Here is a 23,202-nt window from a genome sequence, read left to right on the forward strand (position 1 = left end):
GTGTATAATATATCAACTATTTATTGATCAAATTACAAAATTGTCGTTCTGTGAAAAGCTCTACATACTTTCTGTTCATGTCTACAGTGCTAAGCCTTCTGGGTATGACAATTGAGAATATATTTTCAATTTTAATGCTGACCTAGCATAAAGTCGCAGCATTCACATGAGATTTTGAAGTGTGTTTATTATCTCTCATTGTCTCTCATTAACCAGCAAACATTAGCACTATAATTCGCTCTCAACAGTTCACAAATGCTCTTAACATGTGGCGGTAAAAGTGTTTGAAAATAAATGAGTAAGATGGTCAAACATTTTTCAAGCGTAAAACATTCATAGAAAATGTCTGCAACTTCTGGCCGACAGAGCAGACAACCGACAATACGCAAGACTTTGGTGGTGTTTCTTTCTGTATTTATTATTATTTACTACTATTATTAGTTATTATGAATTCAAATAGTACAGTAATTGCACAGTGAGTATATGATTTTACTGCCATCTCGTGTCTACTTTTCCAAGTCTGTGTGGTATAAAACAAGCATTTGTAAATACAGTCTATATAATATGATCTATTCAAAATTGTATTGAATAGACCGGACTGTATTCAAAAATACTTAAAATACAGACACAAATTCATAAACTCACAAGTTGATTCAATGTTATTGTAAACATCCATCCATCCATTTTCTACCACTTGTCTCATTCGGGGTTACGGGGGATGCTGGAGCCTATCTCAGCTGCATTCAGGCGTAAGGCGGGGTACACCCTGGACAAGTCGCCACCTCAATAAGTATCAAAACATCACAATGTATTTTGCGAATTCAGACATTTTAGGTCACAACAATCGCAGACAAGCCTGTAAAATCCTGGAGCGACTACCTAATGATGGTTGTGATAGTCGAGCGATAGTGTCCAAAATTAGGGCCAATATTGACAAACGTGTGTTGTCCAAACTTTTTATGATGTTAATTTCCTCTTCCATTCCTTTTCTTTGCCGCATTGTCACCAAACATTTGGCTGCATACATAAAGTTAACGGATATGCGAAATTATTATTTCTTAGACAGCCCAGGTGCTCCGGTGAATGTACAGTATACTTCCCTACTGAACTTTAATGAGTGTGATCTGAAACCTTTCATAACATGTCTCCTGTCGTGTCTCTGCACTGCAGGAGGGAGGAGGCCATCAGAGCTGTTGAAGAGGAAATCAAGAAGGAAAGGCGTGTTGCTGACGAGATCATCCAGTCCATGCCAACAGCAAAGCAGGAGAAGTACTTCACCATGACAACAGCCAATGAGGAGCTACTACAGGTATTTATTTTTCAATATCAGTTTCAAAATACAGTAGTGCAGGATTTACTGTTATGCCCACTAGAGTTGTCAAAAGTACAGTGCATCCGGGAAAGTATTGACGGCACTTCACTTTTTCCACATTTTGGTATGTTACAGCCTTATTCCAAAGCCTTATTCATCTTTGTTCTCAAATTCTACAGACAATACCCAGTAATGACAATGTAAAACGTTTTTTTTTGTATTAAAAAAAAAAAATCCCATCTTCTATGAAAAAAAAACAGCAACACATGTAAAAATAGAGCAAAAAGCATAATGTAATGAGAAAAGGCTGAAATGCTTATTCTAATAACGCATAAAAACACAAAGGCCTATTTCATTACAAATGACTTGATGACATTGCAGTATCACTATATTGAAAGAAAATTAACAACATTGTTTGTTTTATATACTTAAAGGCTCCATGCCACTGCTGTTCTTATTGGAATGTAAAATAGATGACTATTGTTGTTATACATGATCATATTTGTAAGTTTCTATCCCTGTCGTCTTCTTTTAATGTCACAGGAGCTTGCGCTACTTCAAGAAGAACTAGATGCTCTGGTCACCAGGAAGGAGGAATACGAAGCGGTGAGTTTGTTATAAGAGAAGCAGGTAGAAAATAAATATAGTAGACATGACCACTGACTGGTGAGGCTTGCAGGAGGAGCAATTGCAGTAATTCATTGACTTAAAGTAGTATGTGCATGCTGAGTGAGCAAGTGTTCCATGTTTTGACTGGATGGATTATTTTCATCCATCCATCCATCCATCTTCTTCCGCTTATCCGGAAGAAGATGGATAAACGGGTGTTTGATCACAAAATACTGGATTATTTTCAGTTTTTTCTATTAAAGCCCTCTCATGAAGAACACCATAAAAACTATAGAACGTTTATTTCAATCAGAACAAGACAAGGACTCTAACGATAACAATAATAGTCATACAATCATTGTGTGGTGTGTACTATATGTACTGTAAGTGTGGGAAAATAATAGTCCTAAAGAATTTCAATATAAATTCGTAGCAAGAAAATGGTGGTCCCCATTTTTTTTCAGAGTCGTGCAGCCATGGAAGTGAGGTAGGGACGCATCGCAAAATGTCGCAGAAGAATAATGTGTTTTTGTTGTTTCCTTTTCGTGCAGGAGCTAGCCCACTCGCAGATTAAACAGGAAGTGGTTCGGCTCCACAAGACTTTGTCAACACTGGAGGCAAAGCGGGACACCATGGAGGCCGAGCAAAAGAACTTCAGCACACCACAGGAGGAAAGAGAGAAACTATTGAAACAGGTTGGTTTTATTATCAGTAATAATAATATCATAGATATTTATCACAAAACAACTTTCACATGGTTCACATGCATCAAAAATTACCAAAAATGTGACGCTGATGGATTTGAACTAATAAATGAGATAAATGACAAATATTACAATTTTTAATTTTAGAAAAAATTAAATCTGTTTGTTTTGGTTTCTATTTTACAATTTTAAAGCATTCATTATGAAGGGCTGGGGTGTGCTGCCATGCCATAATCAAAGTATGTACTCAGTGGCCTTGTGGTTAGAGTGTCCGCCCTAAGATCGGTAGGTCGTGAGTTCAAACCCCGGCTGTGTCATACCAAAGACTATAAAAATTGGACCCATTACCTCCCTGCTTGGCACTCAGCATCAAGGGTTGGAATTGGGAGTTAAATCACCAAAATGATTCCAGAGCTCCCCTCACCTCCCAGGGATGGAACAAGGGGATGGGTCAAATGCAGAGGGTAATTTCACCACAACTAATGTGTGTGTGACTATCAGTGGTACTTTAACCTTAACTCTACAATTTTTATAACAACATTATGTACCATGAACATAAAAATAAAGCACAAGCTTTATCAGCACTAAGTTTCATTGTTTAAAGCAAAACAAAAACAATGTAAACATGTGAATATATTGTAGGAGTTTTTGCCCTGTCCAAGTTTTGACATTTTTTATGACAGAAGTGCATCAGTGTGTGCTTTTAAAAAACAGCCTGTGTGTCAGCGACAGTGAGAAGCGTTCGCTGCACTGCAAAAGCTGAAATCTAAGTAAGATTAAATATCTCAAATAAGGGTGATATTTGCTTATTTTCTGTCTGATAAGATAATTCTTCTCACTAAGCAGATTTTATGTTAGAGTGTTTTACTTGTTTTAAGGGTTTTGGTCCTAAATTATCTCAGTAAGATATTACAGCTTGTTGCTGAGATTTTATGACCTATATTGAGTAATTCATGCTTGGAACTAGAATATCAACTCTTGCAAAGCTGTGTCGTCAACACTCACTAGTATAAAACTACTTTTTTAAAGTAATAATTTCTTACTTCAAGCATGAAAAAAAAATCATGATTTTGACATAATTGTGTCTCATAATCAAAACAGATGACAGCCAAATTGACTTTGCTGTTTTATTTTCAATGAAACAATAGAAAATACGTACTCATATAGTAGTACAGTTGGCACAGTACAGTAAACTAACAGTTAATATTTAAACATTTAACATGTGACATTTCTAACAATTTTGAACAGAAATAGTTCATGCACATTCAGATATATTCCTCAAAATTACAATTAAAAAAAATTTGGCCGGAGGCCAGGCTGTATATATGCGCAGTAATTGACTGAAAGAGCACGCACTTGGCGCGATGATGTCATGTTATCGATGGAAAAATGCATTTTTAGACCATATGATTTGCCTGAGCGGCTAGGAAACCCTAGCCGCTATTGTTCTTAATTGTTTCCATTAGGAACAATACATTTGTTTTTAGTATAAGTTTGCTGGTTTCAAGAAATGTAATGCCGAACGCATATCATTATGTCAAGATAATGGCACTAGCATTTACTTAATTTCAGAATATTTTTCAACATATTGAGCCAAAAGGTCTCTTTTTTTCTACCAAGAAAAGTGCACTTGTTATTAGTGAGAATATACTTATTTAAGGTAATTTTGGGTTCATTGAGGTTAGCTAATTTTACTTGTTTTGGAAAGTATTGACAATTTTCTTGTTCTATTGGCAGATAATTTTGCTTAGTTCAAATAAAATACCCCTAATTTTTGTATTTTTTTTCTTGTTTTTGAACACTGACTTTTTGCAGTGTGCTGTTTGCGGAAGTGACTGGAACTACAAGTTCTTGCTGAATTCATTAGTTAATCAAGCAGTTGAACACGTTTCGGTGGCTTTTTCTCTCTTTGTCGACAAACGGGATGTTGTGGAATTACATGATATGTTCAATTTGTTCAATTGTTGCCCATTATTACTCGTTAGTGGTAGTTGTTGTAGTGTTGTGTGACTGTCAAAGTAAACCTCTACAGTACAGGTGCAGCTACTAAAGTTGAAGTACCAATGATTGTCACACACACACTAGGTGTGGTGAAATTTGTCCCCTGCATTTGACCCATCCCCTTGTTCACCCTCTTTTGTGGGCAGCAGCCGGTGCCGCGCCCAGGAATCATTTTTGGTGATTTAACCCCCAGTTCCAACCCTTGATGCTGAGTGCCAAGCCGCGAGGTAATGGGTCCCGTTTTTATAGTCTTTGGTATGACTCGGCCGGGGTTTGAACTCACAACCTATCGATCTCAGGGCGGACACTCTAACCACTAGACCCCATCCCTACCTTTAACCAAAGGTTCAGACTCTATATTGCTCTTTCTACTATTGCTAGCCATGACTCCTCCTAGCCAAAGGCTGGACTGCACTCTATTTGTTTACTGCGTACGTGTGTCACACTTCCTGTTCCTTACTTTCAATGTGAACCGACCAGAATGTCCCGTACCAAAAAATCAGTTTACACGTACATGTCCTGTACACTCCTAATGTGCTGTGTTTTCTTCAAACTTTTGTAATTGTAGAAACCTGCATGAAAGTGCTCATATCCATGTAATCGTCACATGCCTTCATGATTTGTTTTCCAGGTGAAAGAAGACAATCAGGAAATTGCCAGCATGGACAGACAGTATGTAGATTTTGTAAATCACCTCCTAACTAAGTGACTTAAACTAAACTGATTAGTAACCAATCAGACTGTCCTGATTATGGTCTTTGATGTGTGTGTGCGTGTGTGTGCGTTTGTGCTCAGGCTGTTGGAGATCAAGGACAGGACCGGTCAAATAACAGAAGACATCCAACAGTTGGAGCAGGACTCAGAGGAAGCTCAAGGTAACAAGCTCAAAGACGTACGGCAATATAAGTTTTTAGCTTCTGAATCAAAAACACATTTTCTATCTTGCTAAAAGGCACGGGTGTCCAATGTTTTATTTGGCCCTGCACATATTCTAAAAATAAAATGAACTCATCGTTGATTATTAGATTAGATTTAAATTGGATAATGAGATGGCAACTTGTCCAGGGTGTATGTATTCTGCCTTCTGCCCGAGTGCCACGGGGATAGGCTCCAGCCCCCCTCTGACCCCTAGAAGGATAAGCAGTAGAAAATGGAAGGATAAATGGATAGAATAGATTATTATTATTACTCATAGATAGATAGATCGTACTTTATTGATTCCTTCAGGAGAGTTCCTTCAGGAAAATTTAACAGCTCCTCCTTTGGAAACTATCTACCAGGGGTCGCCTCACCTACCCCGAAGTAATCGCACCGGACACTGGAATCCTTGTTTCAGAGCTGGGCTCTGCCATGGGTGACCCCGACTGCTGGCGGAGGGTTGTGCAAGGTCTCTCGGCTAAGGCCGCTTATTGATCGATGAGATTATTATTAGAGACAATGCAGTGGTAAAAAATGTTTGCGCCTCGCCCTTGGATACTTTGTATGTGTAGGTAATCTGCAACTACACTGGAAAAAATGCCCCTCTTAAAAAGGGTAAAAAAAATTATACAAGTAAATTTTTGCTTTTAATGAGCAAAGTCAAAATTGTTATGGTAAGATTTCTTAAAATAGGACATTATATTTAAGCATTAAAAACTGTTGAGCGATCTTGAAATGAGCAATTAAAACTTATTATTAGCTATACTTACTAGTATTGTGAAGTTGTGTGTCTCATAACAAACCTTTGATGCTCAAAAGTAGTATTTTTTTCCTCAGAAGATCTATTCTTTAAAAACAATTTCTTATGTCTCACAAAAAAATACTACTCAGGGAATTGTGACTTGTATTAAGTTTGTTTAAATATTTTGACAAGAACTTAGAAATATATACTTGGTGAGATTGTGATTTTTTTTCCCAGTATAATTGTTTTATACTTGTCTATGTTTACAAATGTGCTATTTTAGACTGCAATAATGTTTAATTAAGGACACCTATTACGTATGCCTAGCTTGTGTGCTATTGCGTGTTAAGCTGGTGTGTAGCTGTTTACCTATTGTAAATGATTTGACTAAAATACAAGAGAAGACTAACCTTGTGTGCTTTTTGGAGAACATTTAAATGTTAACTGGCTGTCTAGATTTGCACAAGTAAATGTGCTCCAACTGCTTGTATTGGAGATTTTAGATGCAAGCCGATATTATCCTATTCTTGTTTTTTTCTGCTGATGTAGGGCTGATATCAATATTGGATAAGGACACACCTAATTTTGTTTATGCGCTACTCTTTCTTCTGATGTGTAACAATTTTTAAAAAAAACAATTACACGTGTATTTCGTAAGTTGCTGTGGCAGAATCCTGGTTATTACTGCCATGCTGTTATTTTGAAATGTACTTTGCACTAAACAGGAAGTCAGTGTGTGCCTGTTTTATTTTTGTGTAATTAGGCCAGGGGTTGGCAAACTTTTTGGCTCAGGGGCCACATTGGCTTTTGAATGTGACAGATGGGCCGGGCGAGCACATCTGCATCTGTTGGAACTAAGAGTAGACTTCTCAAACATGGGTTATTTAATTATAATACATCTATTTTCAACAATATCATATCAAAACTTCAAAGAAACATAAAAAGTATATTACAGAGTTTACACTTACATTCTCTTTCCGTGGGAGGGGTGTTGTTGATCGCCCCTTTTTGCCAGCGCATCGACGTCTAGTATCAGTTTTTTTGTGGCAATTCTCAAAACAAATCTATGCTCAATTCTGTTCTAATATTTGGCAGGCTAGATTAAAAAGACCAACGGGCCAGTGGGCCGTAGTTTGCCAATCCCTGAATTAGGCAGTAGTTATGCTTAGTGATAATGATGATGTTACTTAACAATACCACAACATGTGTACACATAAACGGAAGATTTTTCACAGAAATTACTTCTTTAGCTCTCAACACGTAGACGGATTATTGAAATTTACTGGGGTTGGATGGAGCCCACCCCAGCTGCATTGGGGCGGGAGGCGAGGTAGACCCTGGACATGTCGATGTTGATGTTTTGGTCAGATAATTTAGCATAAATGTACCTGCATTTTTAATGCACAAAATGTATAAACGTAAACCCCTTTACCATCCTTCAATTTTTACAAACCATATAAGACAAAGGTACCCTGTCATTCTCTGTGTAGTGTCACGATATTACACCTGCATCTAAAGGAACAATATGTGATCTCTTAATATAATGATACGTTAACATTGATGTCTCTGTCATTAATAGTCCATAAGATGTGTCCATAATACATGATGCTTAGAAATAAAATAATAGGCTTGTCTTTCGTTAAAGGGGAATGTCAGCAGAAGTACAAGGAACTGAAGAGAAAAGAAGAAGAAATTGATGGTAAGGAAAATAGATGGAGGTTTTTATGACGGTGACAAATCATCTGAGTAACGGAACTGAAAGTCACAGGAGTGAGTCTTTAGCATAGAATTGAACATTGCATTTATGCTAGTAGCTTGTTGACACTAACCACACTAAAGTGATTCATTTTAAATAATTGAAAAACAATACAATTAATTTTATAAATAGAATCAATAAACCAAACAAAAAAGGATTTAGGTAACAGGAGTGTGCTGAGACTGTTCTTCCATGGCCTGAAGAGGATGCGAATGATGACTTGTAGAATATTTAACATTTTAGAGGTGTTAATGTGTTAAAACTCATGAACACTATTGCTTAAATTGTGATTTTTTAAAAGACAAATATACCTAAAATATAGTAGGGCTAAACAATAACACACATATGGAAAAATAAAGATATCTGAAGAATTTAAATGGTTATATTTCATTGTAATATCACAGTGACTAGCAAGCAACGGGAGCAAAAAATAATTTTTTCCAGTAAATATATTTTCTTAAATAATCTTTTAAATTGGACTGATTAAATCAGATTAATGTGCAGGACTCTTTGTTTAATAAAAACATGTTCATTTTAGGATGCATTTAGACATTTTATTTCCTGGGGACACAATTGGCTCTGATTCAGGGGCCAATGTTTGATGTTCTTGAAATACATTTTATGTGATCATCATTATCATCATGATTAATGACTTATTGCACACATGGAGCTCCTTGTAGCTAGCACTCACATTCTTCATATTTTCTTCTCAGGCTTCTTGCACTCCTTTGAGGAGTTGAGGGGTCAGGAGCAGAACAAGATGGCCCACAGCCAGGAAAATATTGTCTCTCTCTTAGAGCACTGCAGCAGGGTGAGTGAAGAATTATAAGTAATTAAATATAAATATGAGGGAAAAGCAATAGCCATGCATAAAGTGTTCTTTTTATATCAAAAGTGTCATGTACTGTAGGCTGCATACTTGGAAAACTACAGTACTTTCTTACTGTATGTTTGTACTTTTAATCTGATATCTCTTCCTCTGAGAATCGATACCGGTACCTGATACCCATTTTCGGTACTCTTTGTCGTCATCAGTGTTCAGAATAATGACGTTCGATAACAATTAGATTACTTTTACTGGTAATGAGTAATCTAATTGATTACTTGTATGTATGTTACTGATATGTTTGATGTAACGTGGCTCGCTACTTTTGATGTGGTCGTATGTCAACAAGACAGCGTCAGAAGCGCTGCAAGTTCAACGCAGGAAACATATTTTTACTACTGAAAGTAACAACAAGATCCCACTAAAGTGAATTTAATATCAAATAGAAGAAGGTAACATCAAACAGCAAACAACATTTAAGTACACAAACACACTACTAGGAGGGAATAATGAACAACAAATCAATGATTGAAGTGACAAATTTGCAATCCTACAATACCCCGTTTGTTAACAAGGAAACTACAGCCATCGAAGCACATTCAATTTCTTTATTAACCAGCGGTAACAAAATAGAGGAAAAAGATTCAACAGAGCTTTTGAGTCTGAGCTGAAACACACAGCTGGGCTAATGCTGCTCTGTCTGGCTCTCTCGCTGACGTCACTTGGCAACAGGCACCACCTTTTGAAAGCACACACTCATGAAAACATCTCTCAACTCCATATGCAACTACATATTAATTACATTTACTAAAGGGTAATTCTGTTAGTAATTCAATTACTTTTTTTCTGGTAAAGAAATTAGTAACTATAATTAATTACTTTTAAAAGTAATTTGCCAAACACTGGTAGTGGTAACTTGGTAATTATTAGGGTGTCCTGATCGGATAATGATATCAGGTATTGGTCGGATGTCAGCAAAAAAACAAGTATCGAATTATATTGGCTTGCATTTAAAATCTCCAATAAAAACTGTCAGTCCTGCAACGTGTTTACTTGTGATAAGCTGTACACCCAGTTAACATCTAAATGTCCTCAAATAAATGCACATGCTTGTTTTTTTCTTGTTTTTTTAGTCAGGTAATTTACAAAAGTTAAACATGGTAGGCTATAGGCTACTAGGGGACACAGTAGCAGCTACAGAACAGTTAAAGCACACAACCTTGGCAACCTTGGCATTAAGTTCTTCACTGAACAATATTTCAGTCTAAAATAGCAGATTTATCAACAAGTATCAAAATATTATAGTTGCATATTACTTACATATAAAGTCTCCAAGACAGAAGCGTATCCAGTAACATATGTGTCCGCATTGTTCAACTTACTGCATCATGATTATAATTATAATTATTGTGGCCACTCGGTGTTGCCAAACTTTTTTTTGATGTGCCAGTCTTGTATTTTGTTAAGTCCTAGAAAATGTTTCACTGAATTATTGTACTTGTTACACATCAGCTGTTTGATTGAACTACTTAGATGTAGTTTTCATTACCAAATTTGGAGATGTTGAAATCACAATGTAAAATCACTAATGCAAATCGGTAGCATGTATATGGCATATCCAATGTAAATTAACAGTGAGCTAATGCATTTTCAGAAGTGGGTCCTTACTTTTGAGTGTTTTTTTTATCAGACATGCATGCTTACTTTGTAAAATACCATCCTTAACTGGAGGCAGTATGCTGCAAGTACGCCTGTTTGCCTGCCAAGTGTTTGAGTCTGTTCCGAATCTGCAACTGGACGTGACGTCACATACTACAAAAGTACCAACTTAGGTACAGTTTATTTTTATGTTAATTGGTACCCGGTATTACCGTCCCTGCTCATATTGTACTAAACCAGAAATATACCAAATAGTTTCTGTGATGCATTCTAACATTAAGGCACAGCAAAAAATACAAATTATTTGTTTGTTTGTCAGGTTTATTTACAGAGTTAGACCTAATAAAGACAAGACCTACTTACTATAAACAGGTTCTATTGTGTTTTTTACTTAACACGCTTAAAACACTCCATTGCAAGCTAAGCAGTACTAAGCTGTTCAATATATTTTAATTACTAATGTGAGTGTGATATCTTTCTGAGTTCCTCTGTGCCTGAAGGATGCAGCGAAAGAGAATGCAGTCAAATCTGATGTTCATCTTGTCACCTACAGAACATGTTGCGGCTCTGTCAGGTGGATACAATCACAGCCAGCGAGCTGAGGAACATGCAGGACGTGCTGGTTAGCAAAGAGACAGAAGTGTCCCAATCAGCGAGTACCGCCAGGGGACTGACCACCGGTCAGTGACGCACCGTAGATGACGCATGTTAAGCGCTTCTTTGAGTATTCGTTTCTTATCATGTGTCCGCTACCCAGAGTCCCAGCGTCTGCAGCAGGACCTGGACAAAGTGCAGCAGCTGGAGGGCAAGATCACAGGGGAGCTAAACACCCTCAAGGAACATGTCGGCCAGATGGAGTCGGAGCTGCTTACCTATAGCGACCTGGACACGCTGAGACACACGGCCGAGGACAGAAAGAAGGTAAAAGAAACAAGTATACATTGTGGGAGTGTCCTCATCTGATAAGATATCTGTCCGGTATTAGCGTGAAAGATAGTTTGTGCTTGAATACTTTCCCACATAATCTTATCGAATACAATTGACATGTGTATACATAGAATAAACCACTTTGGTCTCAGGATTGACCCCTGTGGTACACCGCAAACTTCAATAATTGCTCCCTGTCTGTTAAGTAGCTTTTCACCCAGTTCTGAACCTTCTAATTCAGTGGTTCTCAACCTTTTTTCAGTGATGTATACCCCCTGTGAACATTTTTTTAATTCAAGTACCCCCTAATCAGAGCAAAGCATTTTTGGTTGAAAAAAAGAGATAAAGAAGTAAAATACATCACTATGTCATCAGTTTCTGATTTATTAAATTGTATAACAGTGCAAAATATTGCTAATTTGTAGTGGTCTTTTTTGAACTATTTGGGAAAAAAAGATATACAAATAACTAAAAACTTGTTGAAAAATAAACAAGTGATTCAATTATAAATAAAGATTTCTACACATGGAAGTAATCATCAACTTAAAGTGCCCTCTTTGGGGATTGTAATAGAGATCCATCTGGATTCAGGAACTTAATTCTAAACATTTCTTCACAAAAAAAGAAATCCTTAACATCAATAATTATGGAACATGTCCACAAAAAATCTAGCTGTCAACACTGAATATTGCATTGTTGCATTTCTTTTCACAGTTCTTTTTGACAGACATTTTAGTGAGGGTCAAACCATCATGGCATGGGGGAAACTCTGGGTTTATGGTAATGAATGGAATAGCCTACTTGATTTGATGTTCAGTTTATGAACTTACATTCATATTTTGTTGAAGTATTATTCAATAAATATATTTATAAAGGATTTTTGAATTGTTGCTATCTCACGTACCCCTTGGCATACCTTCAAGTACCCCCATTTGAGAACCACTGTTCTAATTCATTCACTAAGTGTCCATACACTAAACTAGTCTGATTTTTCAAATAGTTTTTTTTTTGTATTATCACACCTACGTGTGAAGTCCAAGTGTCCATGCACTCGCTCTAATGCAGTGGTTCTTAACCTTGTTGGAGGTACCGAACCCCACCGGTTTCATATGCACATTCACCGAACCCTTCTTTAGTGAAAAAAACAAATATTTCTTTTTTCTTTTTTCAAATTCAAGACAAAGTTATGTTTTTTTTACTAGTGCACAAAATGAACCGTGCATGAACATCACCTTGTTCAAAGAACAAAACCAACACAGTGCATGAACTCACAACAAATTACACACTTGCAAATCAGATGGAAAATAAGAGGGAACATTGTTTGGGGGTATCCATAATACTTAGACTTAGACTTCCTTTTTATTGCCATTCAAATTTTAACTTTACAGTACAGATACGCCGATAGGGAGAAGTTTTTATTTACACGATTGATTGAATGTAACTTGTATTAGTAGATTGCACAGTACAGTGTGACCACTAAATGGTAACACCCCAATAAGTTTTCAACTTGTTTAATTAAGTCGGGGTCCACGTTAATCAATTCATGAGTCTGGTGTGTCTTGACCGCTGCGGCGGAGGCTCTGCCGAACCCCTGAGGCCGACTCACCGAACCCCTAGGGTTCGATCGAACCCAAGTTAAGAACCACTGTTCGAATGCAACTATTGGTCGTACATTGAGGGGCGCTATTTCCTATTAACGCGTATAAATGACTTCCTTTTTCAGTTGACCTGTGACGCCACACTCGCCATCTGCGGATCCCTACAACTCGTTCTAACTGTAATATTGGCACAGATTACAAATTACGTATCTAATGGCTATGTTGGTGTTAAATAGCAGAGAGCATCAAAAAATGATCTTAGATTGTGCTACGAACGTGACGCTATCGGGCGGATGCAGGTCGGATGCATTGAAAGACCCAAGTTTTTTCCAGAAGAATTTTCGGACAAAAATCATTGAAACAAAACTTTTGAATGTTTTAAAGTTCATTCAAAAGATTTTGTGGATTGATGGAAGGAGTTTTAAATCCGAAGGTAAAGACCGTTCTTGCCCCGACTGATATCCAGAGGAAGGTTGCTATTGTTCTGGACTATCTTGTAGGGCTGTGAATCTTTGGGTGTCCCACGATTAGATTCAAAATCGATTTTTTTTTTTTCAATTCAACACGATTCTCGATTCAAAAACGATTTTTCCCCGATTCAAAACGATTCTCTATTCATTCAATACATAGGATTTCAGCAGGATCTACCCCAGTCTGCTGACATGCAAGCAGAGTAGTAGATTTTTGTAAAAAACTTTTATAATTGTAAAGGACAATGTTTTATCCACTGATTGCAATAATGTACATTTGTTTTAACTATTAAATGAACCAAAAATATGACTTATTTTATCTTTGTGAAAATATTGGACACAGTGTGTTGTCAAGCTTATGAGATGCGATGCAAGTGTAAGCCACTGTGACACTATAGTTCTTTTTTTTTTTTTTTTATAAATGTCTAATGCTAATGTCAATGAGGGATTTTTAATCACTGCTATGTTGAAATTGTAACTAATATTGATACTGTTGTTGATAATAATCATTTTTGTTTCACTACTTTTGGTTTGTTCTGTGTCGTGTTTGTGTCTCCTCTCAATTGCTCTGTTTATTGCAGTTCTGAGTGTTGCTGGGTCGGGTTTGGTTTTGGAATTGTATTGCATTGTTATGGTATTGCTGTGTATTGTTTTGTTGGATTGATTAATAAAAAATAAATAAATAAAAATAAAAATAAATCGATTTTTTAAAAATGAGAATCGATTCAGAATCGCACAACGTGAGAATCGCGATTCGAATTCGAATCGTTTTTTTCCCACACCTCTACTATCTTGCCAGTTGTGCAGAATGTTAATCAGTTGGCTTGCACAAATGCAGCGTGAAGAGGTTTGTGTACGCTTTGTTATTCGCCTTTAATATGCCTGCTCAATTCTATTTAATATCATTTGTATTTTGTTCAGGGGTCCGAAATAAGCCGGCATTCCACATTTCTTTAGCTACCTTCTTAAATGAATATCTGTTTCTTTTTTTCTGTCATCAATGCACTTCAATATGTTTTGTTCTTTTAATTTGTGAAGGAAATAAACCGTCTCCTCTTCATGGCAATTGTTTTTTCTAAATGGTATCTGCTTACGGGCATGCGCGATATGAAGGGTCCTTTCCTGCCGCACACACCCCCTCGAGAGATCTGGTTTCCAATCGCATAATACAGGTGTGTTAGTCCGACTTTTCAAAAACCAAACATGATCGGATTAAGGTGTAGGAGGTTTATTTAGAGCCAAACTATTTGAGAAATCGGACTAATTTAGTGCATGGACACGTACTGATTGATAGATACTGTATATAATGATGAAATGTATGGATGCTTGGAGTGTCTCGTATATCGGTGTGATACCAGCAGAAAAAACAATTATCGTGTGATGTGGTCTTACATGTGAAACGTGTGATTATAATCTCTGATACAAGCACTCCTGCTGCATGTTTACTTGTGCAAGGCTGGACAGCCAGTTAACATCCTAATGTTCTCCAATAAGCATACACGTTTGGTCTTTTCTTGTAGTTAAGTCAAGCCATTTACAAAAGGTAAACATGTTTGGCTATCGGCTACTAGGAGCTAGCAGCTACACAACAGCTAAGCACACAATAGCACACAAGCTAGACATACATGATAAGTGTCCTTAATTGAACAATATTGCAGTCTTTGTCAATGTAAACAAGTATCAAATAATTATAGTTGCATAATACTTACAGATACAAAGTCTCTGAGGCAGAAGCATATTAGAAAGTATGCAGTAACAAACGTGTCTGCATCATTTAACTTACTGTCCCTTTACTCATGAGCTTAACTTCTTTAATTTTTGTGACCACGAGCTGTCACCAAAAAATAAATAAATAAATACCACTCCACAGACAGCATAAGTCCGGTACAGACGTCAATAAAAAGTATGTTAGCGTTTTTCATACCTCCAATTGTTCTCTGTTTGACTAATTACACATGAGCTAACCATTTCTAACATTGCACTTGGTTTGGTATGGGAAGTAAGAAATTTGTATCAGGACTATCCTGTTTTATGGTGAAGTCAAATTTTACAAAGCGGTGACAGGCAAAAAATGCTATTAATACTAGTTTAAATTATTAGTTACGAATGTGTTTATTAAAGGCCTACTGAAACCCACTACTACCGACCACGCAGTCTGATAGTTTATATATCAATGATGAAATCTTAACATTGTAACACATGCCAATACGGCCGGGTTAACTTATAGAGTGCAATTTTAAATTTCCCGCTAAACTTCCGGTTGAAAAACCCCTTTGGATATGACGTATCCGCGTGACGTCATGGCGGCAACGGAAGTATTCGTACCCAACGTGTCACCGTACAAACTGCTCTGTTTTCATTGAACAATTCCACAGTATTCTGGACATCTGTGTTGGTGAATCTTTTGCAATTTGTTTAATGGACAATGGAGACTGCAAATAAGAAAGTTGTAGGTGCGATCGGTGTATTAGCAGCGGACTACAGCAACACAATCAGGAGGTTGTGTTGTGTTTGAGCTGGATAGCAGACGCACTACCGTGAGTACAGCTTTGGCTTCCAAACATTTGATCGCTTGCCCGTACGTGCGTGTCGCTATGTGCATGTAACGTACGTAACTTTGGGGAAATATATGTTTCTTGCCAACTCTGATGGCGGCCGGGGTGTCGTCGAAAGCTACAACGCCCGCCGCCGCTCCGTAGTTGTTAAGCTTCGCCAAGCTGGAAATTATTAACCGTGTATTTACATGTTCATGGTTTAATAGTATTGTTGATCTTCTGTCTATCCTTCCAGTCAGGGTTTTTTTAAATTTTGTTTCTATCTGCATTTGAGCCTGATACTATCACGTTAGTTACGTAGCTAAGTTAGTTAGCTTCAATGGTTAAGCTTTGCCAAGCTGGAAATTATTAACCGTGTATTTACATGTTCATGGTTTAATAGTTTTGTTCATCTTCTGTCTATCCTTCCAGTCAGGGTTTTTTAAAATTTTGTTTCTATCTGTATTTGAGCCCTATGCTATCACGTTAGCTCCGTAGCTAAAGTGCGTCAACGATGTATTGTCGTGGAGATAAAAGTCACTGTGAATGTCCATTTCGCGTTCTCGACTCTCATTTTCAAGAGGTTATAGTATCCGAGGTGGTTTAAAATACAAATCCGTGATCCACAATAGAAAAAGGAGAGTGTGTGGAATCCAACGAGACGTTGTACCTAAGTTACGGTCAGAGCGAAAAAAGATACACCCTGCACTGCCTCTAGTCCTTCACTCTAACGTCCCTCATCCACAAATCTTTCATCCTCGGTCAAATTAATGGGATAATGGTCGCTTTCTCGGTCGGAATCTCTCTCGCTCCATTGTAAACAACGGGGAATTGTGAGGAATCCTACCACCTGTGACGTCATGCTACTTTCGGTACAGGCAAGGCTTTTTTTTATCGGCGACCAAAAGATGTGAACTTTATCGTCGTTGTTCTCTACTAAATCCTTTCAGCAAAAATATGGCTATATCGCAAAATGGTCAAGTATGACACATAGAATGGATCTGCTATCCCCGTTTAAATACAAAAAAATCATTTCAGTAGGCCTTTAAATATGCAATCAGATCAATTTGTTGGGCCCTTTGTTTGACAAAAGAAAATATTTAATTGTAATTTTAAAACTTTAAAACTTTTTTTTACTGAGGGTGCAATAATGGCCCAAATACGCCTAAACAAAAAAATTGTAATACTAAAGTAGGACAAATGTTGAAAAAGTCCAAACCTGCACTAAAATCAGTCATTTATGTCATATTGATGTATAAATAATAATTATTTCTGGTGGTGCAGAGATTGCAAGAAGAGCGAATCTCCCTTACACAACATCGAGATTCATTCCGACAGCTGCTGGAGGAGATGAACCACAAATATGAAGCACTGAAGACCAAGCTGGAGGAAAACGAGACGCATGCGCAGGTTTGTGATATAATGAAGAAGAAGCAGCCATTATTCAGCAGCGAATAACATGTTTGTTACGTCTTTTTGTGTTGTTGATAGCTGGCTAACCTGGAGAGGAAGTGGCAACATCTGGAACAGAACAACTTTGTCATGAAAGAATGTATCCTTCTCAAAAACTCACATATGTCAGTAGAGTTCAATAAGTGTAAAGAAGTCATATGACAACACGTCAAAATATACAGACCTTTTTTTTATAGAAATGATCTCACATTTTATGTTGACAGAAACAAAAAACTTGGTGTAGTACAAGACTTGCTGGTCTACTTGGAGATGTTGTCGACATAAACAGGACCGATTTAATAGGTTTCCACTGTACTACTGTACTACTTGTAGTTTTTTGTTAGTATGATAGTTAAATGTAAAAACTACAACGCTAATAGCACATTAGGTGCACGCAAAAAGTACAATATGGAGAGTTTTTTGTTAATACAATAGTTACATGTAAAACTACAATATTTATATTTTTATTAGTACAATAGTTCAATGTAAAAACTACAATATTAATAGTTTTTTGTTAGTATAATAGTTACATGTAAAAATTACAATATTTATATTCTTATTAGTACAATACTTCAAGTAAAAACTACAAAATTGATAGTTTTTTGTTAGTACAATAGCTACATGTAAAAACTACAATATTTATATTTTTATCAGTACAATAGTTCAAGTAAAAACTACAATATTGATATTTTTATTGTATTAATAAAAATAGTGCAAAGGTTTAAGTAAAAACTACAGTATCGATAATTTTTGATAGTAAAATAGTTTACTGTAAAACCTCCACTATTGATATTTTTATTAGTACAATAGTTCAAGTAAAAACTACAATATTGATATTTTTATTGTACTAATAAAAATAGTGCAATAGTTTAAGTAAAAACTACAGTATTGATAGTTTTTGATAGTAAAATAGTTTACTGTAAAACCTCCACTATTGATATTTTTATTTGTACAATAGTTCAAGTAAAAACTACAATATTGATAGTTTTTTGTTAGTGCAATAGCTTAATGTAAAAACTACAATATTTATATTTTATTAGTACAATAGTTCAATGTAAAAACTACAATATTAATAGTTTTTGGATAATAAAACAGTTAAATGTAAAAACTACAATATTTATATTTTTATTGTACTATTAAAATAGTGCAATAGTTTAAGTAAAAACTACAGTCTTGATAGTTTTTGATAGTAAAACAGTTTACTGTAAAACCTCCACTATTGATACTTTTACTAGTACAGTAGTTCAAGTAAAAATTACAATATTGATCGTTTTTTGTTAGTACAATAGTTACATGTAAAAACTACAATATTTATATTTTTATTAGTACAATAGTTCAAGTAAAAACTACAATATTAATAGTTTTTGGATAATACAATACTTAAACGTAAAAACTACAATATTGATATTTTTATTGGACGAATAAAAATAGTGCAATAGTTTAAGTAAAAACTACAGTATTGATAGTACAATAGTTTACTGTAAAACCTCCACTATTAATATTTTTATTAGTACAACAGTTCAAGTAAAAACTACAATATTGATAGTTTTTTGTTAGTACAATAGTTACATGTAAAAACTACAATATTTATATTTTTCTTAGTACAATAGTTCAAGTAAAAACTACAATATTTATATTTTTATTAGTACAATAGTTCAATGTAAAAACTACAATATTAATAGTTTTTGGATAATAAAAAAGTTAAATGTAAAAACTACAATATTTATATTTTTATTGTACTATTAAAATAGTGCAATAGTTTAAGTAAAAACTACAGTCTTGATAGTTTTTGATAGTAGAATAGTTTACTGTAAAACCTCCACTATTGATATTTTTACTAGTACAGTAGTTCAAGTAAAAACGACAATATTGATAGTTTTTGTTAGTACAATAGTTACATGTAAAACTACAATATTTATATTTTTATTAGTGCAATAGTTCAATGTAAAAACTACAATATTAATAGTTTTTGGATAATACAATACTTAAATGTAAAAACTACAATATTGATATTTTTATTGTACGAATAAAAATAGTGCAATAGTTTAAGTAAAAACTACAGTATTGATAGTACAATAGTTTACTATAAAACCTCCACTATTAATATTTTTATTAGTACAACAGTTCAAGTAAAAACTACAATATTGATAGTTTTTTGTTAGTACAATAGTTACATGTAAAAACTACAATATTTATATTTTTCTTAGTACAATAGTTCAAGTAAAAACTACAATATTTATATTTTTATTAGTACAATAGTTCAAGTAAAAACTACAATATTGATATTTTTACTGTACTAATAAAAATAGTGTAATAGTTTAAGTAAAAACTACAGTAGTGATAGTTTTTGATAGTTTACTGTAAAACCTCCACTATTGATATTTTTACTAGTACAATAGTTCAAGTAAAAACTACAATATTGATAGTTTTTTGTTAGTCATCAGCAGCCGTTGTCAGTCCACTGCTGGACGAAAGCCTCAGCATGTTTCTGCCATAGTGAACGATCTCTCTTGGCGTACTCTTCATGCTGGTTATTAGCCTACACCTTCCACGCTGGCTGGGTGCGGGTTGGAAGGGGTATTTTATATCAGAGATCCTTCTCCTAGACTAATTGCCTTACTGGGCTGTTGAACTTAGTCTGTCCTGTTGGTTGTCCGCGCCCCAATTACCCAGGGACCCGCTCAGCTTTATGGCGCTGACCGCCCGCCAGTCACAAGAGAAGGTGCAAACGGTTCTTTGTGTGCATTTTATAGACGTTAGTTGTGACTCACTAACCCCACACACAACCTCCCATCTCATGCCTGGATGTAGTTTAACGTCATACCCAGGACGTTTTTGTTAGTGCAATAGTTTAATGCAAAAACTACAATATTTATATTTTATTAGTACAATAGTTGAATGTAAAAACTACAATATTAATAGTTTTGGATAATAAAATAGTTAAATGTAAAAACTACAATATTGATATTTGTATTGTACTATTAAAATAGTGCAATAGTTTAAGTAAAAACTACAGTCTTGATAGTTTTTTATAGTAAAATAGTTTACTGTAAAACCTCCACTATTGATATTTTTACTAGTACAGTAGTTCAAGTAAAAATTACTATATTGATCGTTTTTTGTTAGTACAATAGTTACATGTAAAAACTACAATATTTATATTTTTATTAGTACAATAGTTCAAGTAAAAACGACAATATTGATTGTTTTTTTTAGTACAATAGTTACATGTAAAAACTACAATATTGATATTTTTTTGCTAGTACAATAGGGGCAGTAGTACAATATTCATTTTTTTTTTATCTGTGATAAATTTGATGAATTAAAAAAGTAATTACATTTGACCTGCAAATAAAATTAATAGTTGGCAAATATAACCGTTTTTTTGTTTCTTAATGATGTTAATATTTCCCGATAAAGTTTCCTAATGTTGAATTTGTTGTTTTGCACCAAACAAATATTTAAGAATTTATTTCCCACAAATTAATTTTATTCCAAAATGTGTATCAAATAAATTAAAGTTTTTGTAAAATGGCATAAAAGATAATAAATAAAAAGTTAGAAATTTTTTCATAATGGGGTGGCGTAACAACACATTGTCTAATGTTACAATATGTAATAATGTAATACCTTTATACTTTATGTAATAATGCCACATGTTATACTCTATTTTGTAATACAAATCTTGAACACATTTTGTAATAGGTGTTGATGCCTTTTGTAATAACTTGTTACATATTGCTAAAGTTATTACATGATGCAGGTGCTGCATTTTTTTTTATACAATTTGGTGCATCGAAATGGATGTCTTAATTCCCAAAACTACCACAGCAACAAAAAACATTTATTCTACATTATATTTAATTTTAAAACTCTAATTAAATGTTTCATTGATCAATCATGATTCAAATGTAATTTGTGTTAATTAAAATTAAGAATGTGATTGTAAGCCGGAGACAAAAATTACACTAATTAAATGTTACTGACATGAAAGAGAAATGTTGGAATTGAGAACAGGAAGTGAACAAATGTGTTAGTAATTGCTATGAAATGGAAAAGGGGCAGGGTTTAAATAAGGTCTGTTTTTTCCTACTCCTTTTTGGACAATATGTGAAATAAGTGATGTCATTAGCAACAGCAACATGCACTCGTACAATATGGGTTATGTTAAGATAATACTAAACAATACATCATTTTTTTTTTAAATCTTGAAAACCTGATACGTTGTGTTGCTTTTTCTAACGATGGCACCAAATTGTTACATTTTATTCAAACAATTGCAGCATAACTTTTTGCAAGGTACAACAAGTTATTACAAAATACTAGAAATTCGAGAATGTATTTACATAATGTGGCGTTATTACATAAATAAAATGTTACAGAATTACATCATGTAATTGGGGTTCCAACCTTCTGCTACGGGCCCCAATTTGTTGTACTAGATTTTAAAAGTACTTCTCAGTGCAAGTGTACTTATGTACTCAATTGTATTAAGTACAGAAGTACAACTTTACTGCATGTTTGTTGTTTAATGAATTTGTGCAAGTTTTTTCTTAACTCGAGTGTCAGTCATCGCCTCAAAGTCTCAGGAAAGTGACTTTGCTTCAGTGGCCAAGAATGTTTACCAGCAAGTGTCGGATTACAACAAATGCCTCATAGACTCACTGCAGAACATCAGAAGCTGAGTACACGATTATTATTAAAACGTTTAATCAATACATCAATAAACATGTTCAATCATATTCGACCAACAGTAACTTTTTTCAGCCGGTCCTCAATAAAAAACAAAGGATGGATATACATTTTTTACGATGTTAAAAGTAATAAACTATATGTAGAAATCATCTTATGTTATTAGCAAATAAGTGTATTATATATATATGTATATGTATATATATATAATATATATATATATATATATATATATATATATATATATATATATATATATATATATATATATATATACATATATATTTATATATATATATATATACATATATATTTATATATATATATATATACATATATATATATATATATATATATATATATATATATATATATATATATATGTATATGTATATATATATATATATATATATATATATATATATATATATATATATATATATATATATGTATATATATATATTAGAGATGCGCGGATAGGCAATTATTTCATCCGCAACCGCATCACAAAAGTCGTCATCCACCCGCCATTCACCCGAACCAACATTTTATCAAAACCACACCCACCCGCCACCGGCCCGTTGTTATACATCTAATATAGACGATGCAAGGCATTAGTGAGGTTAAAGAAAGGAGACTGATCCAATGCAGCAGAGACATTCAATGCGTGCCACGCATTAATATCTCTTGCAGTTGCAGCAAGCAGAACGATGCTTTTAAGAAGTTAAAAAAATGTTTTATAAAGACTAGGCCTATATTTTCGTTAGGTAAAAAACATTTTCTGAATTTATTTCAATGAATATTAACTTGTTAACGTTATAATGCTCAAATAGGGACGAGGGCGGGGTGCACAGTGAAACAGTGAACAATTTTGCGACAAAGATGAACCTTTATTGATTGATCTGCAGCCATGACAAAATATCAGACAATCTCCATTGTCAACGACAGGCAGGAAAATAAGGATAAACACATAGCCTATGTTGTAGGCATAGGCATAGGCTC

General features: G+C 34.7%; 1 protein-coding gene across 2 annotated transcripts in view; it reads left to right on the forward strand.

Annotated features, from left to right (window-relative positions):
* ift74 (intraflagellar transport 74) overlaps positions 1 to 22,238 on the forward strand; it is a 62,310-nt gene extending 40,072 nt beyond the window's left edge. For both annotated transcript variants that reach the window (XM_062021556.1, XM_062021555.1), the window contains exons 9-20: positions 1,171 to 1,309; positions 1,856 to 1,918; positions 2,473 to 2,616; positions 5,258 to 5,298; positions 5,422 to 5,501; positions 7,932 to 7,985; positions 8,756 to 8,853; positions 11,081 to 11,207; positions 11,285 to 11,448; positions 17,341 to 17,466; positions 17,548 to 17,608; positions 22,078 to 22,238. In XM_062021556.1, coding sequence (XP_061877540.1) covers positions 1,171 to 1,309; positions 1,856 to 1,918; positions 2,473 to 2,616; positions 5,258 to 5,298; positions 5,422 to 5,501; positions 7,932 to 7,985; positions 8,756 to 8,853; positions 11,081 to 11,207; positions 11,285 to 11,448; positions 17,341 to 17,466; positions 17,548 to 17,608; positions 22,078 to 22,193 — 1,213 coding nt within the window. In that variant the 3' untranslated portion in view covers positions 22,194 to 22,238. The remainder of the gene's footprint in view (positions 1 to 1,170; positions 1,310 to 1,855; positions 1,919 to 2,472; positions 2,617 to 5,257; positions 5,299 to 5,421; positions 5,502 to 7,931; positions 7,986 to 8,755; positions 8,854 to 11,080; positions 11,208 to 11,284; positions 11,449 to 17,340; positions 17,467 to 17,547; positions 17,609 to 22,077) is intronic.
* Positions 22,239 to 23,202: the final 964 nt, after the last annotated feature.

Source organism: Entelurus aequoreus, linkage group LG15, assembly GCF_033978785.1.
Source record: "Entelurus aequoreus isolate RoL-2023_Sb linkage group LG15, RoL_Eaeq_v1.1, whole genome shotgun sequence".
Taxonomy (NCBI): domain Eukaryota; kingdom Metazoa; phylum Chordata; class Actinopteri; order Syngnathiformes; family Syngnathidae; genus Entelurus; species Entelurus aequoreus.